Consider the following 25,659-nt stretch of genomic DNA (forward strand, 5'->3'; position numbering starts at 1 on the left):
GGAGGCTGAGCTGGGAGAATTGCTTGAACCTGGGAGGCAGAGATTGCAGTGAGCCAACATCACGCTACTGCACTCCTGCCTGGGCAGCAGAGTTAGACTCTGTTTCAAACAAACAAACAAACAAACAAACAAACAAAAACATGCCAAATGGTTCTAGCCCCTAGCTGTGTGAGTTTTCCCAGCCCAGGTATCAGACATGGATAAGGGAGTCTTCAGATCTGAAGGGGCTGACATCTGAAGACTCTGCTCACTGATGTTTGATACCTGGGCTGGGAAACCATTCCCATTCTACCCTGTCAATCCCTGATCCACAGAAACTGAGCAATAAGACATGATCAGTGTTAAGTCACTCCATTTTGAAGTAATTTGTTACGCAGCAGCAGATGACTGATACATAGGCTCTGCAATCAGACAGACCTGGCTGGAATCCTGGTCCTGCCACTTACTGGCTGTGTGACACTGGGCAACTAATTTAACCTCTCTGGTTCCTCAGTTTCCTCATCTGTAAAATAGAAATAATAGTAGGATCTATTCAAAAGGTTATCAAGAAGCTCTAATGACAATGTCAGGTACAAGAGTGCAGAGCCTTGCATCTGTGTGGCTCACTAATGCATTCTCCACCTCCAGTACAATGCCCGACATGTCACAGGTGACCAAAAAAAATTACTGAGGCCAGGAGTGGTGGCTCATGCCTGTAATCCCAACACTTTGGGAGGCTGAGGCAGGCAGATCACTTGAGGTCAGGAGTTCGAGACCAGCCTGGCGAACATGGTAAAACCCCTCTCTACCGAAAATACAAAAAGTAGCTGGGCGTGGTGGTGGGTGCCTGTAATCCCAGCTACTCGGGTGGCTGAGGCAAAAGAATCACTCAAAAAGAAGTTGCAGTGAGCTGAGATCGTGCCACTGCACTCCAGCCTGGGCGACAGAGCAACACCCTGTCACAAAAGTCAATAAGTAAATACAAATAAAGTAATAAAAAATTATTGGCCAGGTGCAAAGGCTCATGCCTATAAGCCCAGGGCTTTGGGAGGCCAAGATGGGAGATCACTTGAAGCCAGGAGTTTACAACCAGCCTGGGCAACATGGTAAGACCCCGTCTCTACAAAAAAAAAAAAAAAAAAAAAAAAAAAAATTGTTGAACAAAAAATACACAGTGCCAAGATACAGTAAGTATTAAATAAACATTAGCTATCATTATCAAGAAGACAGAGTATTGCTATCAATTAGCAGAGAAGCCTGACATCCACTGGCCCTTTTCAAATATGTATCTTGAGAAGAGGGAATTTAGATGTAGGCAATGGCTGCAAGAGAAGCATCTAACAGTTCAGCTTTAAGAAAAAATCCAGTATTATATGATCCTTTACAATGGAACAGCCATTCTCTCTCATATACTCTTACAGAAATAACATGGAGTGAGTTATTGCTGTACCTAGCAGCATAGATAAATCACACAAATACAAAGTTAAGTAAAGTAAAACAAATATAAAAGGGTATATTTGGGGCCAGGTGCCAGTGGCTCACATCTATAATGCCAGCCCTTTGGAAGAATGAGGCAGGAGGATCACCTGAGGCCAGGAGTTCGAGATCAGCCTGGGCGACATAGCAAAACTCTATCTCTGTTTTTTTTTGTTGCTGTCGTTGTTGTTGTTGTTGTTTTTAGAGAGTGTATTTGGTAGGATTATATATATATATATATATATATATATATATATATATATATATATATCAAGTTCACAAACAGCCAAAGCTAACCCATGATGACAAAAGTCAGAATAGAGGTTACCTTTGGGAGGAGGGAATGAGTTGGGAGGTGAGAGGGGTCTGGGATATTGGTACTGTCCTATTTCTTAATCTGGGTGATGCGTTCATTTTGTAAATGACTATATGCTTGGATGTATATACTTTTCTGTACAGTTGTTATCTCTCAATTAAAATGTTTGCTTAAAAACACAAGTAGCAAAATAAATTACCTGCACTCCAACCTTCTTTTCAAGGTAGGGGCTCTTAATCCTTTCATGTGATCTAAAAACAAAAGAACAAAAACTCATGAATATGTTTTTCCAGAGGATTCCTTAGCCCAAGGGAAACAGTCGCCTTCTTTTTCAGCTTCAAGAGAAAACCCATGAGGTTTGCTTTTATAAGAATTGATTCACATGGGCTATGAGCTCTTTCTTCTGCAAGTGAAGAATCCTCCTCAGAACAGGACCGGCTGCCCATTTCTGAGCCATCCAAGTCAATTTAAAAGGAGAGTGATTCTGTGCATCATAGGCCAGAGTTTAAATCACTCTGGGCAGCCACAGAAGAATGAGAACTGCTTCTAGCCCTCCACTCTTACTTCATTTCAATCCAACCATCCTTCGAGCCACGCTCTATGGGACCCATTCACTTCCTGCCACTTAAATCAGTCTATCTAGAAATTCAAGTTCGTGGCCATGGAGTCTGCTGGGAAATCACTCAGGTTCAGAGTAAGAGTTTCATCATCTTCTCAGCCTACTGTGATGGATTGAAAGGGGAATATTACTATCCACAAAGACTTGCTCCACAGCGCTCCACATTAACAGACACAGACAACAGAAAGGTAGCAATTAGACCGACTATTACATTAAGTATATCATGCATTCCAATATATTCTGAATCTTTAGCAAGTAAAGGCCCAGACAACAATGATCAAACAGCTCTAAATTGTTTAACTAAACCAGTTGGACACAGTGGCTCTTGCCTGTAATCCCAACACTTTGGGAGGCCAAGGCAGGAGGATCACCTGAGGTCAGAAGTTCAAGACCAACCTTGCCAACATGGTAAAACCCCATCTCTACTAAAAATACAAAAATTAGCCATGAATAGTAGCACACCCCTATAATCCCAGCTACTCGGGTGGCTGAGGCAGGACAATCACTTGAACATGGGAGGTAGAGGTTGCAGTGAGCCAAGGCCATAACACTGCACTTCAGCCTGGGCGACAGAGTGAGACTTCATCTCAAAAACAAACAAACGGCTGGGCGCGGTGGCTCATGCCTGTAACCCCAGCACTTTGGGAGGCCGAGGCAGGCGGATCACCTGAGGTCGGCAGTTTGAGACCAGCCTGACCAATATGGAGATACGCTGTCTCCACTAAAAATACAAAATTAGCTGGGGCTGGTGGCACATGGCTGTAATCCCAGCTACTTGGGAGGCTGAGATAGGAGAATTGCTTGAACCCGGAAGGCAGAGGTTGCGGTGAGCCAAGATTGTACCATTGCACTCCAGCCTGGGCAACTAGAGTGAAACTCCATCTCAAAAATAAATAATAACCAAAAAAAAAAAAAAAAAACAAGAACAATAAATTGCTTAGCTAAACCAAACCAATTCTAATTACCACGAGCACCACCACACACACACACAAGCACCCCCTCAATTTATATGTCGTGTGGCCATCATTAGACCCAGTGAAAGCAGAGCAGTCACCACATGTCACTTGGCAGCCCTTGATTGTATATATGCCTCCGGGAGAGTCCACCTGTCTCCCAGTGGGTAAATTCCCTCAAGGGATATCTGGTCCAGTCTTTTAGGGCCTATGGGTATATCCCTGGGCAGCATTCTCCGTAATTGGAGTTTCCAAAGGGTTTGCGCCATGGCAAAGAGGAGGCTGAATCCAGACTCTGCATCCTGCTCCCACACTGACTAAGCAGGCAGCACCCTGCATCGTGCATCATGGTCCCCCATCCTCACCACCCTGAGGCCCCTTCCAACTGGTAGTCACAAGAACTGGATGGGTTTGCTTTGTGTGGCTGGAACTGCACCCAGGTCTGCTTTTCCAGGGAGGTCTTCCTTTTCCTTGGCAACCATCATAAATTGCCCCCTCAAGGGGATTTCCCCAACCCTGGGCCACTATCTCAGGTCTCAGGGGTCGGGGGGGTCCTCTCATCTTCCAGAACTTACTGATGATGCTTAGTAAAGCCCACCCTGCACACAGCATTGGCTTCCAGATGGCCCACAAATAAGCATCAGGTGGGTCCATAGCCTACTCCGAATTATATTAAAATGTGATGTGGGGCTGGGTGTGGTAGCTCACACCTGTCATCCCAGCACTTTGGGAGGCTGAGGTGAGTGGATCACCTGCACCCAGGAGTTCGATACCAGCCTGGGCAACATGGGGAAATCCTGTCTCTCTATAAAAAATAGAAAAATTAGCCAGGCATGATGGTGCATGTCTGTAATCCCAGCTACTCAGGTGGGAGTACTTGCTGAGGTGGGAGGATTGGTTGAGTCCAGGAGGTGAAGGCTGCAGTGAGCCGAGATCGCACCACTGCACTCCAGCCTGGGTGACAGAGCAAAACCCTGTCTCAAAAAAAAAAAAAAAAAAAGGAAGTGATGTGGATGGGTTTCCATGCATTTTTTCTAGCAAAAGAGTCCATACAGTTTCTCATGTTTGAGCTGCTATCACAAGATACCATAGATACCATAGTTGGCCTTCACACCAGCCCTGTAAGGAAAGGTAGTGTTCTGGTTGCCTTCAACACCAAAAAGGTATTTCTCACAGTTCAGGAAGCTGGGAAGATCAAGATGTGGGGCAATTTGGTTTCTGGGGAGGACACTTTTCCTAACTTACAGACAGCCGCCTTCTCACTATGCACTCACATGGCTTTCCTAGGCCCCACATGAGGACAGAGCGCCCTCTCTCTTCCTTCTCTTGTAAGGAAACTAATCCTATCAGAGTAGGACACCACGGTATGACCCCACTTAAACTTATTTTCCTCCTAAAAGCCCCAGCCCCAAATACAGTCGCTTTGGGGGTTAGGGCTTCAACATATGAATTTTGTGGAGATAGTCCATATCATAATCAAAGAAGCCTGTGTCCCAAAAAGGTGAAAAGCCAACAGAAGGCAATGTGAGAAACCTCCAAAAGCAGAAGTTGTGTTTTCACCCTTGATGAGTTTATGTCCTGGTTGACTAAGCAGATCCACATGTGGTCAGAGAACAGAAAAAGTTGTTATAGACTGTTCAACAGTAGGGAAGAGTCCATTTCTGGCTTAATGCACAAACTTATGGTGATTTCAAATTCCTTTAGATTTATTATTTCTCCAAACTCAGCCATCCTAAACACGAAGTGCAAGTTTCGGAAGTATACTTTAATCCTGGCTAGCCCATTTTGAGTTCAGAGGCTCCAGTGCGGCTCTACACAAAAAGTAAAAATAGGCATATCCTCGTCCAGCAGTGGATTCTCAATGAAAAACAAAACCAGAAATGTGTCAGGCGCAGCGGCTCACACCTGTAATCCTAACACTTTGGGAGGCTGAGGTGGGTGGATCTACCTGAGGCCAGGAGTTCGAGACCAGCCTGGCCAACATGGTGAAACATCATCTCTACTAAAAACACAAAAATTACCTGGGTGTGGTGGTGCGTGCCTGTAACTCCAGCTACTTGGGAGGCTGAGGCACGAGAATCGCTTGAACCCAGGAGGCGGAGGTTGCAGTGAGCAGAGATCACGCCACTGCACTCCAGCCTGGTGATGGAGACTCCACCTCAAAATAATAATAAAAATACAAACATTAGCTAGGCATGGTGGCTGACTCCTGTAGTCCCAACTACTTGAGCAGAGAGCATGTGCCACACTGTACTCCAGCCTGGGCGACAAAGGGAGACCCTGTCTCCAAAAAAAAGAAAAAGAAGAAGGAGATGCTCAAAGACGTGCACGATGCGAATACGGCAACGCACGAGAAGAGGTCCAGATTTTCCTCATTAAAGAGAAATCACTGGTGGCTTTGTGGAAAAAAAAGCAGAGACATTTCCCAGAAGCAGTAACTTCAACGATTTATAGTCCAAGTGACTGATTCCACACACAAAACAACATAGCTGGCCTTCACACCAACCCTGTGAGGAAAGGCTGTGTTTGGATACCTGTAATTTACTTTAAAATACTTTCCTACTGCGCATGTACAGATAGGTTTGTTACGCTGATTGACTCCACAGGGTAGTGGGAGCTTCCTGCTCCAGCACGCTGCAAGGCCACACAGCAGGAGGCAGCAACTCCAGTGATTCCGTTTATCATTTTCTCCAATTAACACTAATGGCTGGGCGAATTAGCACAATGAGCATTAAAACTGTTTTCCCTGGTAAAAGTGACTTGTTAGCACAATAGAAGTAAAAATGAACAATGGTTGTCAAGTTAGCGGTATTTAAACTCTGGAACTTAGCTCCAATCTCTGCTTGGAGCATCAGCGACACTCTAACCTTAAACCCTAAATCGGCCCAGCTGTGAAAGGATCCAGCTGTGAAATCATAGTAGCTTTTCTGGTTGCCTGATACCATCTAGAAGGGAAACATCCCTCCATCCTAAACTAGAACGAAGCTTTCATATTGGATACGGACAGAACACCCAAAGGCCAGGGAGATTGCACTTCGTGGAGCTCTTAGGCGGGCTGTTCCACAGTTGTGTGTGTGTCTGAGTCTCCTGCTTGCTTACCAACGTTTGAGGGTGTGGTCAAATGGATCTGAAACTTGTTTTCTTCATACATGGTAGCGAGGCTCTGAGGGAAGTACTAACCCTCGCCAATCTCTGATCATCGGCCACCAGCAAAGCTACCAAGAGAACCTACTAGCAGTGCTTGACCAAGCCGGCCCGGGGCGCAACTGGCAGGCGCCGTTACGCCGCGTTGACCACATGCGAAAATAGATGAAGCCTTTGAGAGGCTGAAGAGCCCGACTGGGACAAGGCGTGTGCTGGCCGCCCCCTCGCTGGCTTCCCACAGGCTGCAGCTCCTTGCTCCAGGGCCGGCCCCCTCCTGTCCTCTCTCCAGCCCCCAGCGCCCCGGGAGCGGGCGACGCGCAGCCCTCACTCACCTTTGTGGCAGTGGGACAGGAAGTAGGCGCGGGCCCTCAGGTTCTCCCTATCGAAGCGGTCTATGGAGATAGTTGGATACTCGGCCATCTGCCCCTCGAAAGAACTCATAGCGCCGCCGATCCCAGCGTCCGGGACCCCAAAACCGCAGCTGAAGCCAAGGCCAGCCCTGACCGCGCCGCCACTTCCGGGAAGCCGCGCGCTGCCTCGCCATTGGGCGGCCGAACGCAGCCACGTCCAATAAGAGGAGTCCGGAGACCGGGGGCAAAGTCAAGGAGCATCCGGTCGGGTTCTAGGCGTCCGCTGCTTGGGTTTAAATCACCCGCGCTTCGCTGCACGCGATGGGCCCTGAGCCCTGCCGAGTGCAAGGTTCATTCCCGCCAAACAAACACAGGTGTTGCTCTGGTAAGGCGTTGCCCATGTCTGTGGAGGTGCAGTCGCGGGAAGGGAAATCGAAACTCCCAGAGCAGGTGGCCCCAGCCGACGAGGTGAGTGGGCTGCGGAACTGCGCTTAGAAATCATTCTTCGTTCCGCTTCCTGCTTGTCTGCTGCTAGCCTGAAACCCGAGCTCAGTTCCCCGCCATCTCTCTTCTGTTCCCAATTTCTAACCTTGTGGGATTACCGTGAGGGTTGTATGAGAAAGTTTGTATCTGACTCATGGTAGATTCAGGAACTATTAATTCCCTCTTCCGTTTATATAATCTACAAACTGAATAAGTCATCTCTGCGTGATCTTGGGGCAAATAAGATCCCAATAATGCCTTCGCAGCTGGCCTCTCCCCTGGTCCCCCACCTTTTTGAGCTATACTTTTAGGAAGTTAGAATGATGTACTTAAAAAAAGAAAAATGGGAGGAAAGGTCTAAAATTTTTTAACAACCGAAGCAACTTTATGAAAAGGTTTGTTAAACCTTTTATTGTATTTCCTTTATTGTATTACAATAAACCAAATAATCACCATGACATTTATTGTGCTCCTTCCTATCAAATCTCCTTAGTATAATTAAACACAAACAACCCAGAGCACTTTCGCTTTATTTTATTTATTTATTCAGTTGGGGTCTAGTTCTATCGCCCAGGCTGGAGTGCAGTGGCGTGATTTCGGCTCTCTGCAACCTCCGCCTCCCGGGTTCAGGCGATTCTCCTGCCTCAGCCTCCAGAGTAGCTGGGACTACAGGCACGCGCCGCCACGCCTGGCTCATTTTTGTATTTTTAGCAGAGACGGGGTTTCACCACGTTGACCAGGCTGGTCTCGAGCTCCTGGCCTCATGCGATCCGCTCGCCTCGGCCTCCCAAAGTGCTGGGTGAGCCATTGTACCTGGCTTTCCAGGCCTCCATGACACTTGAAGTCCCACTTTGTGCACAGCACTGTGACAAACCTTCGGGTAGCATTCAATCTATCTGGGGACAACATGTTTGCAGAATATGGCAAATAAATGCTTCCATAGAGACGCAAGGTAACATGAGAACAAATCCAAGAACAAAGATTTCTGACCAGGGAAATCAGGAATCTGAATGCCATCCCAGCCCACCGCAGTGGCTCATGCCTGTAATCCCAGCACTTTGGAGGGCTGAGGCAGGTGATCACCTGAGGTCAGGAGTTCAGGACCAGCCAGGACAACATGGTGAAACCCCATCTCTACTAAAAATACAAAAATCGGCCGGGCATGGTGGCACACATCTCCAGCTACTCAGGAGACCGAGGCAGGAGAATCACTTGAACCTGGGAGGCGGAGGTTGCAGTGAGCCTAGATCATGCCAGTTCACTCCAGCCTGGGCAACAGAGAGAGACTCTGTCTCAAAAAAACAAAACAAAACAGAATGACATCCCTAGTGAATGTCAGCTTGTGCCTGTAGTCATGATACTCAGAGTTCTATTCAAATACAGATTTCCATGAAATCTTGAGGAGGGGGAGGAGGGGTGACATGGAAAGGTATACACAACATAATCACTAATTGAGGTAAAATATCCTGCTAGTATACTAGTGGCAACACCTTTGATGGTTTGTCTTAGAACACATGGGAACAACTGCCCTGGCAGGGTTATGGAGACCTAACAACAAATTCTGCTGTGAGTCTAGTGTCCGAAGAATCTCACGGTAGAGCTCCAGGAAAGGCAGGTCAAGTTAATGCTCGTGATCTTATTTATTTGCTCACTTATTTATCTCCTCCTCTTTCCACAATGGATACAGTACAAATGAAGGGAAATAGAGTCAGGACAAAGAGAAAGACAGGATAGAAAATAGGCAAGATAGGTAAGCATAGCCCAGACCAAACCTAGCGAATCAGAAACTCTGGGAGAGTGGGGCCTGGCAGTTTGCAGCTTAACACACCTTCTAGGTGATTCTGATGGACCCTAAAGTTTGAGAACCACTGGATTCGAGTCTAAAGAACATTCAGGGCCAGTGTGGTGGCTCATGCCTATAATCCCAACACTTTGGGAGGCCGACGCAGGTGGATCACCCGAGGTCAGGAGTTCGAGACCAGCCTGACCAACATGGGGAAACCCCGTCTCTACTAAAAATAAAAAAAAAAAAATAGCCAGGCATGGCGGCAGGGGCCTGTAATCCCAGCTACTCAGGAGGCTGAGGCAGGAGAATTGCTTGTACCCAGGATGCGGAAATTGCACTGAGCCGAGATTGTACCGTGGCACTCCAGCCTGGGCAACAAGAGCGAAACTCCATCTCGAAAGCAAAACAAAACAAAAAAAACACAACACTCAGGAAGTCTGGGGCAGGAATTCAGGTAGGAAGCTGCTTCAATACTGCAGGAAACATGATGGTGAAGCTTAATTCATTCAGCAAATGTATTCATTCACTGACCATCTACTGTGTATCAGACACTGTTTTAGACACTAAAGATACAGTAGTGAGCAAAGTAGACAAAAAATGTGGCCCATCCTGGTGGCTCCTGCCTGTAATCTCAGCACTTTGGGAGGCCAAGGCAGGTGGATCACTTGAGGCCAGGAGTTAAAGACCAACATGACAAAACCCAAGTTCTACTAAAGATGCAAAAAAATTAGCCGGGTGTGGTGGTACACCTACAATAACAACTACTTGGGAGCTGAGGCACAAGAATCACTTGAACCTGGAGGCAGAGGTTGCAGTGAGCCAAGATGGCACCACTGCACTCCAGTCTAGACGACAAAAGAGACCCTGTCTCAAAAAAATAAAACTAAAAAAGCAGACAAAAATCCCTATGGACGTGGGAGTGTACCTTCTAATGCAAGTAATTACTGTCTACCATTTATGTAGTTCCAGATGTTATCAGTGTTTTATACTCATTATTTCATCCTCACATCCTACCTGCCCATCAGATAGGTACACTTTCTGTCCTCATTTGCCAGTTGAGGATACGGAGGTTAAGTAGCTTGTCCAGGGTCATGTTGCTAGTAAGTAGAGCTCAGATTTAAATCCAAGAAGGCCACCACACTTTTAGACACTGTGCTCTCTGACAACACACTGCTAGCCACCGTGCCATGCTGCCTCCACAGCATCGGAGGGGCAGTGATGAAATATACTGATTCAAAATATATCCCTTTAGCACCTACTGTGTGCTAGGCAGTGTTAGGCCAGTGTGGCTGCAGCAGAATGATCCGGGGCTACAGAGGAAGGAGGGAGGGTGTTGTGAGCAAATCTTACAGGGCTTTGCTCACCATGTATAGCCTCTGGTTTTCACTCTCCATAAGATGGGAAGCCATAGCAGGGTTGTGAGCAGAGGACTGACATAATTTGACTTAGGTTTTTTGTTTTGTTTTCTTTGAGACGGAGTCTCCCTCTATGCCCAGGCTGGAGTGCAGTGACACAATCTCACCTCACTGCCACCTCCACCTCCACCTCCTGGGTTCAAGCGATTCTCCTGCCTCAGCCTCCCGAGTAGCTGGGACTACAGGTGCACATCACCACTCCCAGCTAGTTCTTTTGTATTTTTAGTAGAGACGGGGTTTCACCATATTGGCCAGGCTGGTCTCGAACTCCTGACCTCGTGATCTGCCCACCTCAGCCTCCCAAAGTGCTGGGATTACAGGTGTGAGCCACCGCGCCCGGCCTTGACTTAGGTTTCAAACAGATTGCATTGCCTGTTGTGTTGACAACGGACTATAGAGGGGGCATAGAGAGCTGTTGGGAACGGTTGTAATTACCAGAAAAGAGAAAAATTATGATGGCTTGAGTAGAAGCTATAAAGCCAGCAGGTTGCACTGATGGATATGGAAAGAGAGGGCTCTAGGCCACATCTACTAAAAGACATGAAGAAGGAGCAGGGTTTTTGTTTTTGTTTTGGCAGGGAGGTGTTTGGGGAGGTTGTTTTGTACAATCAAGTGGATGTTGAATATACATTGATATACAAATCTAAAGTTCAGAGAAAGACCGGGCTGAAGAGAGAAATCTGGGAGTTGTAAGTAAATAGTTTTTTGTTTTGTTTTTAGTTTTACTAAGTATTGCCTTTGTTTTAGTATGACTCATTTATTTAGAAGTTTATATAATTTAATTTGTAATATGTCTTGTGCTTTTGTTTTGTTTGGGGCAGGCGCCCGAGGCCCTTGTCATCTTCAGTGACTCCAGCTCATGGCTTGTATTTAACAACTAGCTCAGAAAAATTCCTAAAAATTTAATTACTGAGTCTCCAGAGCTCTAATGAGCTGGCTCCAGCACACAATTGCTCCTTTCTCTCATTCAACAATTTGACAAGTCCTGATGGCTCTACATTCAAAACATGTATCTTGTCCGGGCGCGGTGGCTCACGCCTGTAATCCCAGCTCTTTGGGAGGCCGAGGCGGGTGGATCACGAGGTCAGGAGATCGAGATCATCTTGGCTAACACGGTGAAACCCCGTCTCTACTAAAAATACAAAAAATTATCCAGGCGTGGTGGCGGGCGCCTGTAGTCCCAGCTACTCGGGAGGCTGAGGCAGGAGAATGGCGTGAACCCGGGAGGCGGAGCTTCCAGTGAGCCGAGATCGCGCCACTGCACTCCAGCCTGGGCGACTGAGCGAGACTCTGTCTCAAAAAAAACAAAAAACAAAAACAAAAACAAAAAACCGTATATCTTGAATCTGATCGCTTTTCGCTAAAATAGTACAGTAATATAGCAATAGATAATGCTAGAAAAAATAATTAAAGCTCTAGATATCATCTATTGTAGGTTTACTGATTGTCAGGCACTATGGCGACTCTCTGGAATGGTTCATTCCTCGCAAATGAATAGATAGGAGATATCTACTATCAGGAACTACAAACACAGTCTCCGTGCTGTGATCCGCTTTCATAGGGAATTCTGTCTGGGATTCAAGCAGCAGCAAGTAACCCTTTTTCGCCTTCCATCTCTGCTCAGGGGTAAGCCCTGGCAGCGCTCCTACCTGGGACCTACGTTGGCTTAGTGAGTGGGGCGTGCGCCCACCCCAGCCCTCGCGCATGCGCATAAAAGCCCACTCCCGGGGGCGGGGCCCGAGCTAGCTGGGCGGGGCCTGAAGGAGCCGGGAGCTCCTGCAGCTTCATCGCGTTACTAAGAGACGCGAGGGTCGCGAAGGCCACAACACTTGGCCTCTCGCTGGCCCTGCCCGCGGATCCCGAGTAGAGAACGCAAGCACCCACGCCCGCCTGCAAGCTCCCGGGCGTCCCCGGCCTCTCCTGCTCGGCGGAACGAGGATAACCCAGTAGAGCCGGACCCAGGGGTGGGTGGATGCGTCGCTGGAGGCGGGGGCCCTGCCCGCCAACCCCTGCGCCCCGGCCGTAGCCCCACCCCGGAAGTTCTTGCCCCGCCTTCTCGGCTCCGCCCTTCTCTGCTGTCTCCTGAGGTTTGCCAGGGAGATCCCGTGATTTTCAGGTCTCTTCCGTGATTTTCAGGGAGGAGGGTCACTATTTGGTCCTTCCAGAAACTCAGGGTCCGGTTCTCCCGGAAGTTTCCGGGCCGCCCCGGACCCCATTGGCTTTAGGTGCCGCGTCTCCGAGGGCTCCGGTTTGGGCCCTAGATTTTGGAATACTGTGTTTTGTCCATCCCAGCCTTCACCAGGCGGATTTCATCTCCCACACAGTTAGTGATTTATGGCAGAAAGAAAGCTGGAGGGATGGGGACTGCAGCTTAGCTGTGAGGGCCGGAAGGGAGCGGTTTTGTGCTGCACACAGGCAGGTCAGCACTCCCAGAGCAGGGACCGCCAGGCGTGCTTTCGGAACCGCTTTTGTCTTTCAAATGAACGCCCAGCGCCAGCAGACGGGAGTTCCAGGACCTTAGAGACCGGCTAATGCTTCTCTTTAAGGTCAGGAAACAGGCGCAGGCGTGTTCATGGCCTTGCCTAAGGTTACGTGCTGGTTACAGGGCTCCTCCTGCTGCCTCTTAAGAACAGAAATAATCTAATAGGAGAAAAAAAGGGACTATTAGGGAGGCTAATGCTCTTGAAGTTTTAATACTACTAAAAGTAAAAGCGCTTTTCAGAGTGAAAGGGAAGTGAAAAGGGAATTTGGGTGGCTGGCTACATCAGAAGCTTCTGTTACAACTTTAGATTGTCAGGGAGTTGAGATGGTGTTTTTTGTTTTTATTTTTGTTTTAGTTTTTTGAGACGGAGTCTCGCTCTGTAGCCCAGGCTGGAGATCTCGGCTCACTGCAAGCTCCGCCTCCCGGGTTCACGCCATTCTCCTGCCTCAGCCTCCCGAGTAGCTGGGACCACAGGCGCCCGCCACGATGCCCGGCTAATTTTTTGTATTTTTAGTAGAGACGAGGTTTCACTTTGTTGGCCAGGATGGTCTCGATCTCCTGACCTCGTGATCCACCCGCCTCGGTCTCCCAAAGTGCTGGAATTACAGGCGTGAGCCACCGCGCCGAGATGGTGTGTTTTTAAACTGACGTGCCCGAGGCCGGGCGTGGTGGCTCACGCCTGTAATCCCAGCACTTTGGGAGGCTGAGGCAGGCGGATCACCTGAGGTCGGGAATTCGAGACCAGCCTGACCAACATGGGAAAACCTCGTCTCTACTAAAAATACAAAAAAATTAACCAGGCATGGTGGCGCATGCCTGTAATCCCAGCTACTCGGGAGGCTGAGGCAGGAGAATCGCTTTAACCCGGGAGGCGAAGGTTGTGGTGAGACAAGATCGCGCCATGGCACTCCAGCCTGAGCAACAAGAGTGAAACTCCATCGCAAAAATAAATAAATAAATAAATAAAATAACATGCTCCTCAATTTCACCATGGGATTATGTCCCAATACACCCATGGTAGGTCGAAAATGCATTTAATGCACCTAGCCAACTTTAAACGTCCTCAGAACACTTAGCTGCCCTGCAGTTGGGCAACATCATCTAACAGAAAGCCTATTTTATAATAAAGTGTTGACTATGTCATGTAACTTACTGAATACTGAATTCAAAGTGGAAAACAGAATGGTTGCATGGGTACTCGAATTACTGAATGCGTATTGCTTTTGCACCATGGTAAAGTGGAGATATGAGTTGAACCATTCCACGGGACCATCTGTATGCATATAAACCCTAAGTATTTCATATAATTCAGTTTCACAAACCAGAAACTCAGGCATTGCTGTTTCCTGTTTGTGGAGCTACAACTTGGTATTTTAGATGTCAAATTTATTTATTTTTTTGAGATGGTGTCTTGCTCTGTCACCCAGGCTGGAGTGCAGTGGTGCGATCTTGGCTCACCACAACCTCCCTCTCCTGGGTTCAAGTGATTCTCCTGCCTCAGCCTCCCGAAGTAGCTGGGACTACAGGCAGCCGTCACCGCATCCGGCTTTTTTTTTTTTTTTTTTTTTTAGTAGAGACAGGGTTTCACCATGTTGGCTAAGCTGGTCTCGAACTCTTGACCTCAGGTGATCCACCTGCCTCGGCCTCCCAAAGTGCCGGGATTACAGGCGTGAGCCACCGCGCATGGCCCAAATGTTTATTTTTATTTATTTATTTTTTAAATATTTTTTTCTTGAGGCAGGGTCTCATTCTTGTCTCCCAGGCTGGAATGCAGTGACTTGATCACAGCTCACTGTGGCCTCAACCTTGGGGGCTCAAACAATCCCTCCCACCTTAGCCTCCCCAGTAGCTGAGACTACAGTCATGGGCCACCACACCCAGCTAATTTTATTTTTTGTAGAGATAGGGTCTCACTACGTTGCCCAGGCTGGTCGTGAACTCGGACTCAAATGATCCTCCCTCCTCAGTCTCAGAAAGAGCTGGGATTACAGGTGTGAGCCGCTGCATCCGGCCATTAAATGTATTTTTTATCAATTCTTTTTTTGGCACAACTGCCAGCAAAGAAACCATTCAGTCTGCAAGTGCTAAGTACTAGCAGAATTAGAACTGCCACTGAATTTCCTAGAATCACTGAAAAATTTAATCAAGGAATTGTAAGTTGATCTTTCCTAATTTTAGTTTCATTTTGTGTTTTTAATAAACTGAAAGTAAGGGCAAAAAAAAGAATTTCCACCACCACTTATATAGCGTAGTTACGGTAGTCACTAGATTTCCTACTATGGTGAAATTTACATTCATATTCTCTTTAGGTATTTTGGGAAAATAAAATTTTGAAATGCTTAATAATAACCGGAGGATGTCTATTTCTACTGAGAAAAGTGGTGATTTCCCCCAAAGTCCAATTGAATACAGCATATTTTCTGCTCTTCTATTAAATGTAGCATTTTTATGTATAGTTGCCATAATTTTTTGAGCTGAAAGTGACAAAAGGTTACGTAGATGGCATTCAAGAAAATACGTTTCGAATGAATATGAGCAAAAAGTCAAGCCTAAAGCAAAAAGGGCATAGATAAGACAAAAATTAAGATTGTATCACTACATGTGCTTCATCTGTAAAAGTCCTGTAAGTAATACAGTCACTAATTTCATATAAAAATATGACTAATTTGGAAGTTTTTTTTTTCTTTTTTTCAGACAGTCTCGCTCTGTCACCCAGGCTGGAGTGCAGTGGCACCATCTCGGCTCACTGCAACCTCCGCCTCCCAGGTTCAAGCAGTTCTCTGCCTCAGCCTCCTGATTAGCTGGGATTACAGGCATGCGCCACCATGCCTGGCTAATTTTTGTATTTTTAGTAGACACGGGGTTTCACCATCTTGGCCAGGCTGGTCTTGAACTCCTGACCTCGTGATCCACCCACTTCAGTCTCCCAGGGTGCTGGGATTACAGGCATGAGCCACCGTTCCTGTCCTGAAAGTATTTTAATACAGTGAATTCACTAACTGTTTTTTTTTCTCTTAATTTAGACAGAGTTTCGCTCTTGTTGCCCAGGCTGGAGTGCAATAGCGTGATCTTGGCTCACTGCAACCTCCGCCTCCCAGGTTCAAGCAATTCTCCTACCTCAGCCTCCTGATTAGCTGGGATTACAGGCATGCGCCACCACGCCCGGCTAATTTTGTATTTTTAGTAGAGACGGGTGTCTCCATGTTGGTCAGGCTGGTCTCGAACTCCCGACCTCAGGTGATCCACCCACCTCAGCCTCCCAAAGTGCTGGGATTACAGGCGTGAGCCACCACGCCCTGCCTAACTCTTTTCTTTAATATTTCTTAGAACCTTTTTCCTGTGTAATATATCTATATTCCTGTGTAATATTTCATATTATATATATGAATGGATTCTTAGGCTGTATCACATGTCCAACTCACCTCTTTGTCATAGCTGGTATATTGCTATTATATTGTGCAGCAGTGGAGTAGTGAACTTCCCACTAGAATGAATGGCATTAAAGGACAAAGGTTTCACTGAAGCGTGGCTTATTTATTGTTTTGCCAGGTGTTCCAAATTTTACATAAACTCGTATAATACTGTAAAACTGGACCGGGTGCGGTGGCTTACGCCTGTAATCACAGCACTTTGGGAGGCCGAGGTACACGGATCACTTGAGGCCAGGAGTTCAAGACCAGCCTGAGAAACATGGTGAAACCCATCTCTACTAAAAATGTAAAAATTTGGCCAGGCGTGGTGGCTCACGCCTGTAATCCCAGCCTTTTGGGAGGCTGAGGCAGGCGGATCATGAGGTCAGGAGATCGAGAACATCCTGGCTAACACAGTGAAACCCCGTCTCTACTAAAAATACAAAAAATTAGCTGGGCATGGTAGCGGGCGCCTCTAGTCCCAGCTACTCAGGAGGCTGAGGCAGGAGAATAGCATGAACCTGGGAAGTGGAGCTTGCAGTGAGCCGAGATCGCGCCTCTGCACTCCAGCCTGGTGACATAGTGAGACTCCGTCTCAAAAAAAAAAAAAAAAAAAAAAAAAAAGAATACAATATAAACGCTATAATCTTTAGAATGTTAAGTAATTTAACAAAAATCTAAATAGGAAGAGCATTAGAACAACTTTCTTGTTTTTCATAGAAAAGAGTCCATTGGTACTTGTGACTTAGCCTCCTAACAGTCTTCATTATCTTTTTTTACTAACCACTAAGGGAACATTTAGGCTACATCTTTCATATTGAAGAAATATTTGTCTGAAATTCAGCAAGTCTGTCCATTTTATTTCCATTTCCTATTTTTCCTCTATTAAATCCAAGTGAAGCTAAATTTATGTCTTGTAAAAGCATTTATTAGAAGATCCTTTTAAATAAAACTTTTAAGTCTATGTTAATTAATCGTATATTTAGCATGATTTTTACCCAGTATGAAGGATGGATATTTCTAATTAATATTATGCTTATTTTGAGTTTTCCTTTATATATATGTATATAAGTGTATGTGTGTGTGTGTGTGTATATATATATGTATACTTTTTTTTTTTTTTTTTTTTTTGGAGCCAGAGTCTTGCTCTGTCACCCAGGCTGGAGTGCAACCTCCACCTCCTGAGTTTCAAGCGATTCTCAAGCCTCAGCCTCCCAAGTAGCTGTGATTGCAGGCACCTGCTACCACGCCCATTTCATTTTTTTTTTTTTTTTTCCTTTTTGAGAAGGAGTTTCACTCATGTTGCCCATGCTAAAGTGCAATGGTGTGATCTCAGCTCACTGCAACCTCCACCTCCCAGGTTCAAGCGATTGTCATGCCTCAGCCTCCCAAGTAGTTGGGATTACAGGCATGTGCCACCATGCCTGGCTAATTTTGTATTTTTAATAGAGATGGGGTTTCATCATGTTGGCCAGGCTGGTCTTGAACTCCTGACCTCAGGTCTCCTGACCTCAGTCTCCCAAAGTGCTGGGATTACAGGCCCAAGCCACCATGTCCAGCCTTTCCCTGTTATACCTTAATGTATTTCTTGATCTTTTAAACATAATGAGCATTTGTTATTGTGACTGAAAAAAATTCATAAAATATTTATTTATAGGATCTGACTTTAATGTGTTTCAGCCAATAGAAATATATTTTAATAGAAGAATGCATTCAAGGAATCATAGTGAAAATTCTGTACACTTTATTTCAGTTAAATGACTGATATTTTGTTAATAAAATAAGTAGCTGAGAAAACAAGTGTAAGATTATGCCTTTGAAAAACTTGCTATGGAAGTTCGGTGAATAGACAATTACAGGAACTAAAGTCGTATATTAGACTTTCCAAGACTGTTAGTGACCTCCTACACTGTTTTTAAATCCATGGTCTCAGTACCACGACAGCCACACAGTGTGCATGGAATCTGTGTTAGGCCATTTTCTCACATTAGTTCACCAAAAGGTCAGGTACTACAGTGACCTCAGTAAATGAATTGCAGCAATTGGGATGTCTCCAAGCAATTCAGAAGTGAAAAAGAATAACCCATTCCCTCCCAGAAACAAGAAAGCGAACAGAGTGAGAAGACGGGTCTTACATTCCCTTTTTCAGAGAGAGAGAGAGAGAGAGAGAGAGAGAGAGAGAGAGAGAGAGATGCAGCTTTGAATATAAGTAATGGAATGGTGGTGGATATTTTGACAATCTACTGGGCATGTTTTCAGAAATGTGCAAACTATTACCTGGAACTCCAGTATGTGTATACAGCTTTTAGAACATCACTCCATAACTCCAACTCTGACTGGGATTTTATTGATAAAGAAAAAAAACAGTTTTCTATGTATCTTTCAGGGACTTGGGATTTTTGTTTGTTTGTTTGTTACAGTTTTATCCCCACAAAATAGAGCATGAATCCTTCTCAATCTTGGAATTGTATGTTTAAAAACTAATATATTTAATGGGATTCTCAACTCTAAGTATAACTTTTAAGTGTTAGTTTCGTTTATTCCCTTTTTTTTTTTTTTTTTTTTTTTTTGAGATGGAGTCTTGCTCTGTCACCCAGGCTGGAGTGCAGTGGCACAATCTCGGGTCACTGCAACCTCCGCCTCCTGGGTTCAAGCCATTCTCCTGGCTCAGCTGCCCCAGTAGCTGGGATTACAGGCGTGCACCACCATGCCCAGCTAATTTTTGTATTTTTAGCAGAGACGGTGTTTCACCATGTTGGCCAGGCTGGTCTCAAACTCCTGACCTCCTGATCCACCCGCCTCGGCCTGCCAAAGTGCTGGGATTACAGGTGTGAGCCACCGCACCCGGCCAGTTTTGTTTATTCTTAAAGGGAATTTCAAAATTGTCACTATTACATTATCCATTAATGTTGTTTTAACATCTTTCAGATATTATTGATAATAAGGCCTCTGTAACCATGGCTAGTTCTGACATAAAACCAAAATCAGTAAGTCGTGCCAAAAAATGGTCAGAAGAGATAGAAAATCTGTACAGATTTCAACAAGCAGGATATCGGGATGAAACCGAATATAGACAAGTGAAACAAGTTTCTGTGGTAAGATTTCTGCCTCTACAAACCTCAACTCGAAATGTATTTCTCAGATGCTGAAAAGTATTTTATAAACAACCAGAGAATAACTGAAGGAAATTCAACTCCAACTCTCTCATTTTATTTATTTACTTTTATTTACTTTTATTTTATTTTTTGAGACAGAGTCTCATTCTGTCACCCAGGCTGGAGTGCAGTGACGCAATCTCGGCACACTCCACCTCCCGGATTCAAGGGATTCTCCTGCCTCAGCCTCGCGAGTAGCTGGGATCACAGGCGTGCACCACCACGCCTGGCTAATTTTTGTATTTTTGTAGAGACGGGATTTTGCCGTGTTTGGCCAGGCTGGTCTTGAACTCCTGACCTCAAGTGATCCACGCGCCTAAGCCTCCCAGAGTGCTAGGATTACAGGCAATAGCCAGGACGCCCAGCCAGACTCTCTCATCTTATTAAGGGGGAGAGGCCCAGAAGAATGATTTGCAGGCAGAGTGGGAGAAGAGGTGGTCATTCAGCTGGGCACATTCAGAATCGTCTCTTTTATTGAGCAACTGTGCTCTGCTAAATGAATCTTTTGCGGTAGACCACAAAAAAAAGAAGCTTTTTTCCTCATTCAGGTGATTTTATTATCAGATAATCAGTATGTTGGGTAACTATTATTTCCCTCCTGTTACTTTTTATTTTAACCATGAATTAGAAAGAGGTTAAAATCCTGTGGTTTTGGGGGCAATTATACCTTACGAACAAAAGTGTTAGAACAACTCGTGACTTTGGTAGTATATCCCACGCTTTCCTGAGAGGGTAGAGACCTAGCTTTGCTTTATGAAGGCTAGACCAAAGTCTAGATGCTTTATGAAGGCTAGGCTCCCGTTTATACTGTGTGGTTCTTCATAACTTATTTATTCTCTTGGCTACTAAGAGACTTTTTTTTTTTTTTTTGAGACAGAGTCTCGCTCTGTCACCCAGGCTGGAGTGCACTGGCGCAATCTCGGCTCACTGCAACCTCCGCCTCCCGGGTTCAAGTGATTCTTAAGAGACGTGTTTTTACAAATTCAGTTCACCCCTGAACAACGCAGGGACTAGGGGCTTCAGTGCTTCATGCCGTCAAAAATTTGTGTATAACTTTTGACTCCCCAAAACAACTACTAGTAACCTAGTGTTAACAGAAACACTTGCCCATAAGGTGAATAATTGATTGACCCAGGAATACACTAATATGTTAATATATTTTATGCATTCATGACAAACCTTTTTCTTAATTATTTTTGATATTTATAGTCTGTGGTTTGCAAATTTTTTCAAATCGTTGCAAATCAAAAAAAAAATTTCAACAAATTTTTTGAAAACAATCCATGCATATATGGACTCCCCAAGTTCAAACTTGCATTGGTCAAGGGTCAACTGTATTGTAAAATATGACATAGTATTCATAAATATATTTTAATTTTTAGATTTGGGATTATAACAGTGTTTATTAACTCAGTTGTTTATTTTTCATTATTTTTTACTAACTCATCATTTTTCAGATTCTAATGTGTAGATTTTGCAGATCACTATAAGCTCTGCTTTTTCTTTTATTCTATTCTTTGACCTCTACTTAAAAATTCCTTTTAAAGTACACAGGAGGCTGGGAGTGGTGGCTCACGCCTGCAATCCCAGCCCTTTGGGAGGCCGAGGTAGGCAGATCACTTGAGGTAATGAGTTTGAGACCAGTCTAGCCAACATGGTGAAAGCCTGTCTCTACTAAAAATACAAAAATTAGCCGGGCATGGTGGCATGCACCTGTAGTCCCAACTACTTGGGAGGCTGAGGCAGGAGAATCACTTGAGCCCGGGAGGCAGAGGTTGCAGTTAGCTGAGATCACACCATTACACTACAGCCTGGGCAACAAAGCAAAACCCCATCTCAAATAAATAAATTAATTAATTAAATTAAAATTTTAAAAGTACATAGGAAAAATAATGGAGGCAATACGGAACTAACATGTTATTACCTCTTTAATAGACATTAATTTAGCGACATTATTGGGGTTAACAATACAATTTAAAATACTGATCAAGTGAAGATTGATTACTGTGACTTCCATGTATCTGTCTTCTCAACCATTATACTCTATCCCCATTGCCAAGGATAATTTTCATTACTATATCATCTATGGCTTTTCAACAGATAAAACAGAAGCATTATCATTTTTATACTGTTTAAAATAAGCTTTGGGCTGGGCGTGTTGGCTCACACCTCTAATCCCAGCAGTTTGGGAGGCCGAGGCAGGTGGATCATCTGAGGTTGGGAGTTTGAGACCAGCCTGACCAATATGGAGAAACCCTGTCTCTACTAAAAATACAAAACTAGCCGGGCATGGTGGCACATGCCTGTAATCCTAGCTATTTGGGGGGCAGAGGCAGGAGAATCGCTTGAAACCAGGAGGTGGAAGTTGTAGTGAGCCGAGATCACGCCATTGCACTCCAGCCTGGGCAACAAGAGTGAAACTCCATCTCAAATAAATAAATAAATAAAATAAGCTTCATACCCTGCCTTAAGATTGGGATGCCCCTAAAGATACACAAGCCTCAGACTCATAGGCGGCCAGCTGTGGTGGCTTACGCCTCTAAGCCCAGTGCTTTGGGAGGCTGAGGGTGAAGGATTGCTTGAGGCCAGGATTTCGAGACCAGCCTGGGCGACATAGTGAGACCCCATTTCTACAAAAAACTTTTTTTAATTAGCCAGGCATGGTGGAGTGTCTCTGTAGTCCCAGCTACTGGGAGGCTCAGGGGGGAGGATTGCTGGAGTGCAGGAGATCAAGGCTGCAGTGACCTGTGATGACATCACTGCACACCTGCCTGGGTGAGAGAGCAAGACCCTGTCTCAAAAAAAAAAAAAAAAAAAAAAAGAAAAGAAAAGAAAAAAGGAAAAAAGAAAAGAAACTTGTCACAAGAATTAAATGTAATCACATGTTTGAAGTGCCTGACATTATAGTGCTCATAATTTGTTGGGCTGGACACAGTGGCTCACGCCTGTAATCCTAGCACTTTGGGAGGCAGAGGCGGGCCATTCACCTGCAGTCAGGAGTTAGAGACCAGCCTGGCCAACATGGTGAAACTCTGTCTCTACTAAAAATACACAAAATTAGCCGGGCATGGTGGTGCACACATGTAATCCCAGCTACTAGGGAGGCTGAGGCAGGAGAATCACTTGAACCCGGGAGGGGGAGGTTACAGTGAGCTGAGATCATGCCACTGCACTCCAGCCTGGGCCACAGAGCGAGACTCCCCCACAAAAAATTTGTTGACTGAAGGAACAGCAAGTGTTTAGTAAATGATAACTTTTATTAATCTCATCATCTTAGATTCTAAAATAAGTAACAAGAACAATAAAACCTTATGCAAATCAAAGTATATGTTCCTTAACAAAAAGAAGCACAGGGATTTAGAGGAAAACAAAATCACTTCCTTCCAGGGACAATCCCAAGAGAGGGCTTAGTGTCCCCAGTGGCATTTGCAGTGGGTCTTCAGGGACGGACAGGATGGTGACTGAAGGCTTGCTTTGGGTGGGAGGTTTCTCCCAGTGTGCAGTGGTTTGAGGGTTTGAGAGAAGCTGTTTTTCATTACTTGGTGGTATAGTGCTTGCTGACCTTCCCTCCTGAGGGGAAAGTCCTGGAACTTGAGGATCTCATTCCATTCCACCACAGGCAAGAAAGTTTCCCAGATCAAATGGAAATGATCAAGTTGAAAGTCAAGAAGAAAAGAAAGTTCAGAGATGCCAAGGGGCATCAAAAGGAAAAATGTCTAGAAGTCAACAAGCATAGGAGCAACTTAGCTGTCCTAAGGATTGTCCCATGTCAAGTAGCTCAGCTCCAGATGTTCGGAAGAGGCATTGGTTGTACTGTTTTCTCACCGGATCAGATGGTTTTCAGATAATCTGCTCCTGGCCCCAGGAGGGAAGAGGGCTGTAATGGAGTCTTGAGAACACCTCCTTTCCCTGCCAAAGGTATTGGAAGCCACACAGGCAGGTGTGGCCTCAGTGGTGGAAAGGACTGCTGGTTTTCTGTAATGTATGTCAGAGGGCCTGCCAAGGCTTCTCAGATATGCTGTTACCTATTCTCGCTAATTCATAAGTAAATGAGATGACACAAAAAATGAAGATGTGTTATTAGAAAGTAAAAGACATGTGGACACAGATGGTATATTCATCTCCTCTTCCTACTGAAAGCTGAGATTTATTCATGGGGAAGAGAAAAGGTGCAGGACTACCTGTATAGAAGGTGTTGAAGAACAGGATTTGGAGAAAGGGTGCAGGACTGCCTGTATAGATGGTGTTGAAGAGCAGGATTTGGTTTTCTACAACCTAGATAATGAGTTTTTGGTTATGATAAAGTGCATCTCACAAAATCTGAAAGGAACGTATTTGACAGTAGCGAAATACATTAACCTGACCAGGAAGGGATAACATTGAAGAGGAAGTGGAGAGACAGATCTCCAAATTAGATCAAGCCAAATGATAAAGTAGATAAACCAATATGGTATACAAGAAGGAATGGTAGGAGATGAGTGGGGACAGTGGCTCACACCTGCAATCCCAACACTTTGGAAAGCCAAGACAGGAGGATCACTTGAGACCAGGAGTTTGAGACCAACCTCGGCAACATATAATAATAATAATAATAATAATAATAACAACAACAACAACAACAACAACAACAATAAAGAATGGTAGGAGAAATTTAAAAAAAGATTTTTGACACTTTGGGAGGCCAAGGTAGGAGGATTGCTTTAGGCCAGGAGTTTGAGACCAGCCTGGGCAACATAGTGAGACCCTGTCTCTACAAAAAAAAAAAGAAAAATAGAAAACTTATCTGGGCATGGTGGTGCTTACCTGTAGTTCTAACTACTCAGGAGGCAGAGGCTGGAGGATCCCCTGAGCCCAGGTGGTTGAGGCTGTTATGAGCTATGATCACAACACTGCACTACAGCCTCGGAGACAGAGTGAGACCCTGTTTCAAAATAAAAAAAAAAAAAAAATGGATTTCAAGGTGAACTTGAAATTGAGGCAGAAGGAAATGCATATACTCTTTTGGATAGTTCTTGAGTTGCTTGCTTTATTCACTGTGTAGTCATCAACAATCAGCAGGCAGCACTTACAAAATGGAGCCTGGCCTTAGCCCTAATGTCCTCCTGTGGTATTAATTGTAGAAGTTAGAATGTTTGAAATCTTTTGTAAACATAAGAGAAATGAAGTTTAGATTACTTTGAATGTTTTGTCTTATCTTGGCCACAGTATTGAAATTTAAATCTAGAAATTGGAGCTGGGTGCAGTGGCTCAGGCCTGTAATTCCAGCACTTGGGAGGCCGAGCTGGGAGGATCACTTGACTCCAGCAGTTCCAGGACAGCCTGGGCAATGTAGCAAGACTCTGTCTCCAAAATAAAACAAAATAAAATAAACCTAGAAATTGGGCTCTAGAGAAAAGCACTGAATTAGTTGTCTTTTTTTTTTTCCGAGACAGGGTCTTGTTCTGTCGCCCAGGCTGGAGTGCAGTGGCGCCATCTAGGGTCACCGCAACCCCTGCCTCCAGAGTTCAATGGATTCTTCTGCCTCAGCCCCCTGAGTACCTGGGATTATAGGCACCTACCACCACACCCAGCTAATTTTTGTATTTTTAGTAGAGGCATTGTTTCACCATGTTGGCCAGGTTGGTCTTGAACTCCTGACCTCAATTTATCCTCCTGCCTCAGCCTCCCAAAGTGCTGGGATTACAGGCATGAGCTACCGCACTCGGCCTGAATTAGTTATCTTACAGCATAAGGCTGCAATGTAAGATGTGTCTTGTGGGTATAATACTTTAAAAGCTCAAGCATTCTAAAATCTAATCTTATACTTTGTTTGTGTAAGTCATACTTTTTAACTATTTGATAGTAAAATATGAGATAAAAATCAACCCTGCATTGTAACGTTTGTACTCTGGTTCTTGATGTGCAGGTAGATCATTGGCCGGAGACAGGATATGTGAAGAAACTTCAGAGAAGGGACAATACCTTCTATTACTACAACAAACAGAGGGAATGTGATGACAAGGAAGTCCACAAAGTGAAAATTTATGCTTACTAGCCTGTCTTCTTTGTATTACTTGTCAATTATATTTTAAGAATTCATCATTTCCTTCTA

At 45.0% G+C, this 25,659-nt stretch overlaps 2 protein-coding genes across 14 annotated transcripts in view; one reads left to right on the forward strand and one right to left on the reverse strand.

Moving 5' to 3' along the window:
* DCLRE1C (DNA cross-link repair 1C) overlaps positions 1–7,069 on the reverse strand; it is a 54,885-nt gene extending 47,816 nt beyond the window's left edge. For 4 of the 8 annotated variants that reach the window (XM_024346227.3, XM_063780480.1, XM_024346218.3 and 1 more), the window contains exons 1-2: positions 6,820–7,069; positions 1,971–2,022 (exon numbers count right to left, since the gene is read on the reverse strand). In XM_024346227.3, coding sequence (XP_024201995.1) covers positions 1,971–2,022; positions 6,820–6,928 — 161 coding nt within the window. In that variant the 5' untranslated portion in view covers positions 6,929–7,069. Of the gene's footprint in view, positions 1–417; positions 503–1,970; positions 2,023–6,819 lie in introns of all 8 variants that reach the window. The other 4 variants (XM_024346221.3, XM_054660776.2, XM_024346220.3 and 1 more) reach the window with 3 other exon arrangements.
* An 89-nt stretch (positions 7,070–7,158) lies between these two features.
* On the forward strand, positions 7,159–25,659 carry MEIG1 (meiosis/spermiogenesis associated 1). 6 transcript variants are annotated; one of them, XM_054660779.2, is made up of 3 exons: positions 7,180–7,305; positions 19,342–19,508; positions 25,474–25,659. In XM_054660779.2, exons 2-3 carry the CDS (start codon positions 19,371–19,373, stop codon positions 25,600–25,602), a joined length of 267 nt encoding a protein of 88 aa, XP_054516754.1. In that variant the 5' UTR covers positions 7,180–7,305; positions 19,342–19,370; the 3' UTR covers positions 25,603–25,659. The 6 variants fall into 6 exon arrangements, 5 of the variants coding, with proteins under 5 accessions (XP_009456277.1, XP_054516754.1, XP_001139696.1 ...); XM_001139696.8 differs by lacking the exon at positions 7,180–7,305 and adding an exon at positions 12,316–12,485; XM_054660778.2 differs by lacking the exon at positions 7,180–7,305 and adding an exon at positions 12,538–12,608.

This window comes from Pan troglodytes, chromosome 8 (assembly GCF_028858775.2).
Source record: "Pan troglodytes isolate AG18354 chromosome 8, NHGRI_mPanTro3-v2.0_pri, whole genome shotgun sequence".
Classification (NCBI taxonomy): Eukaryota; Metazoa; Chordata; class Mammalia; order Primates; family Hominidae; genus Pan; species Pan troglodytes.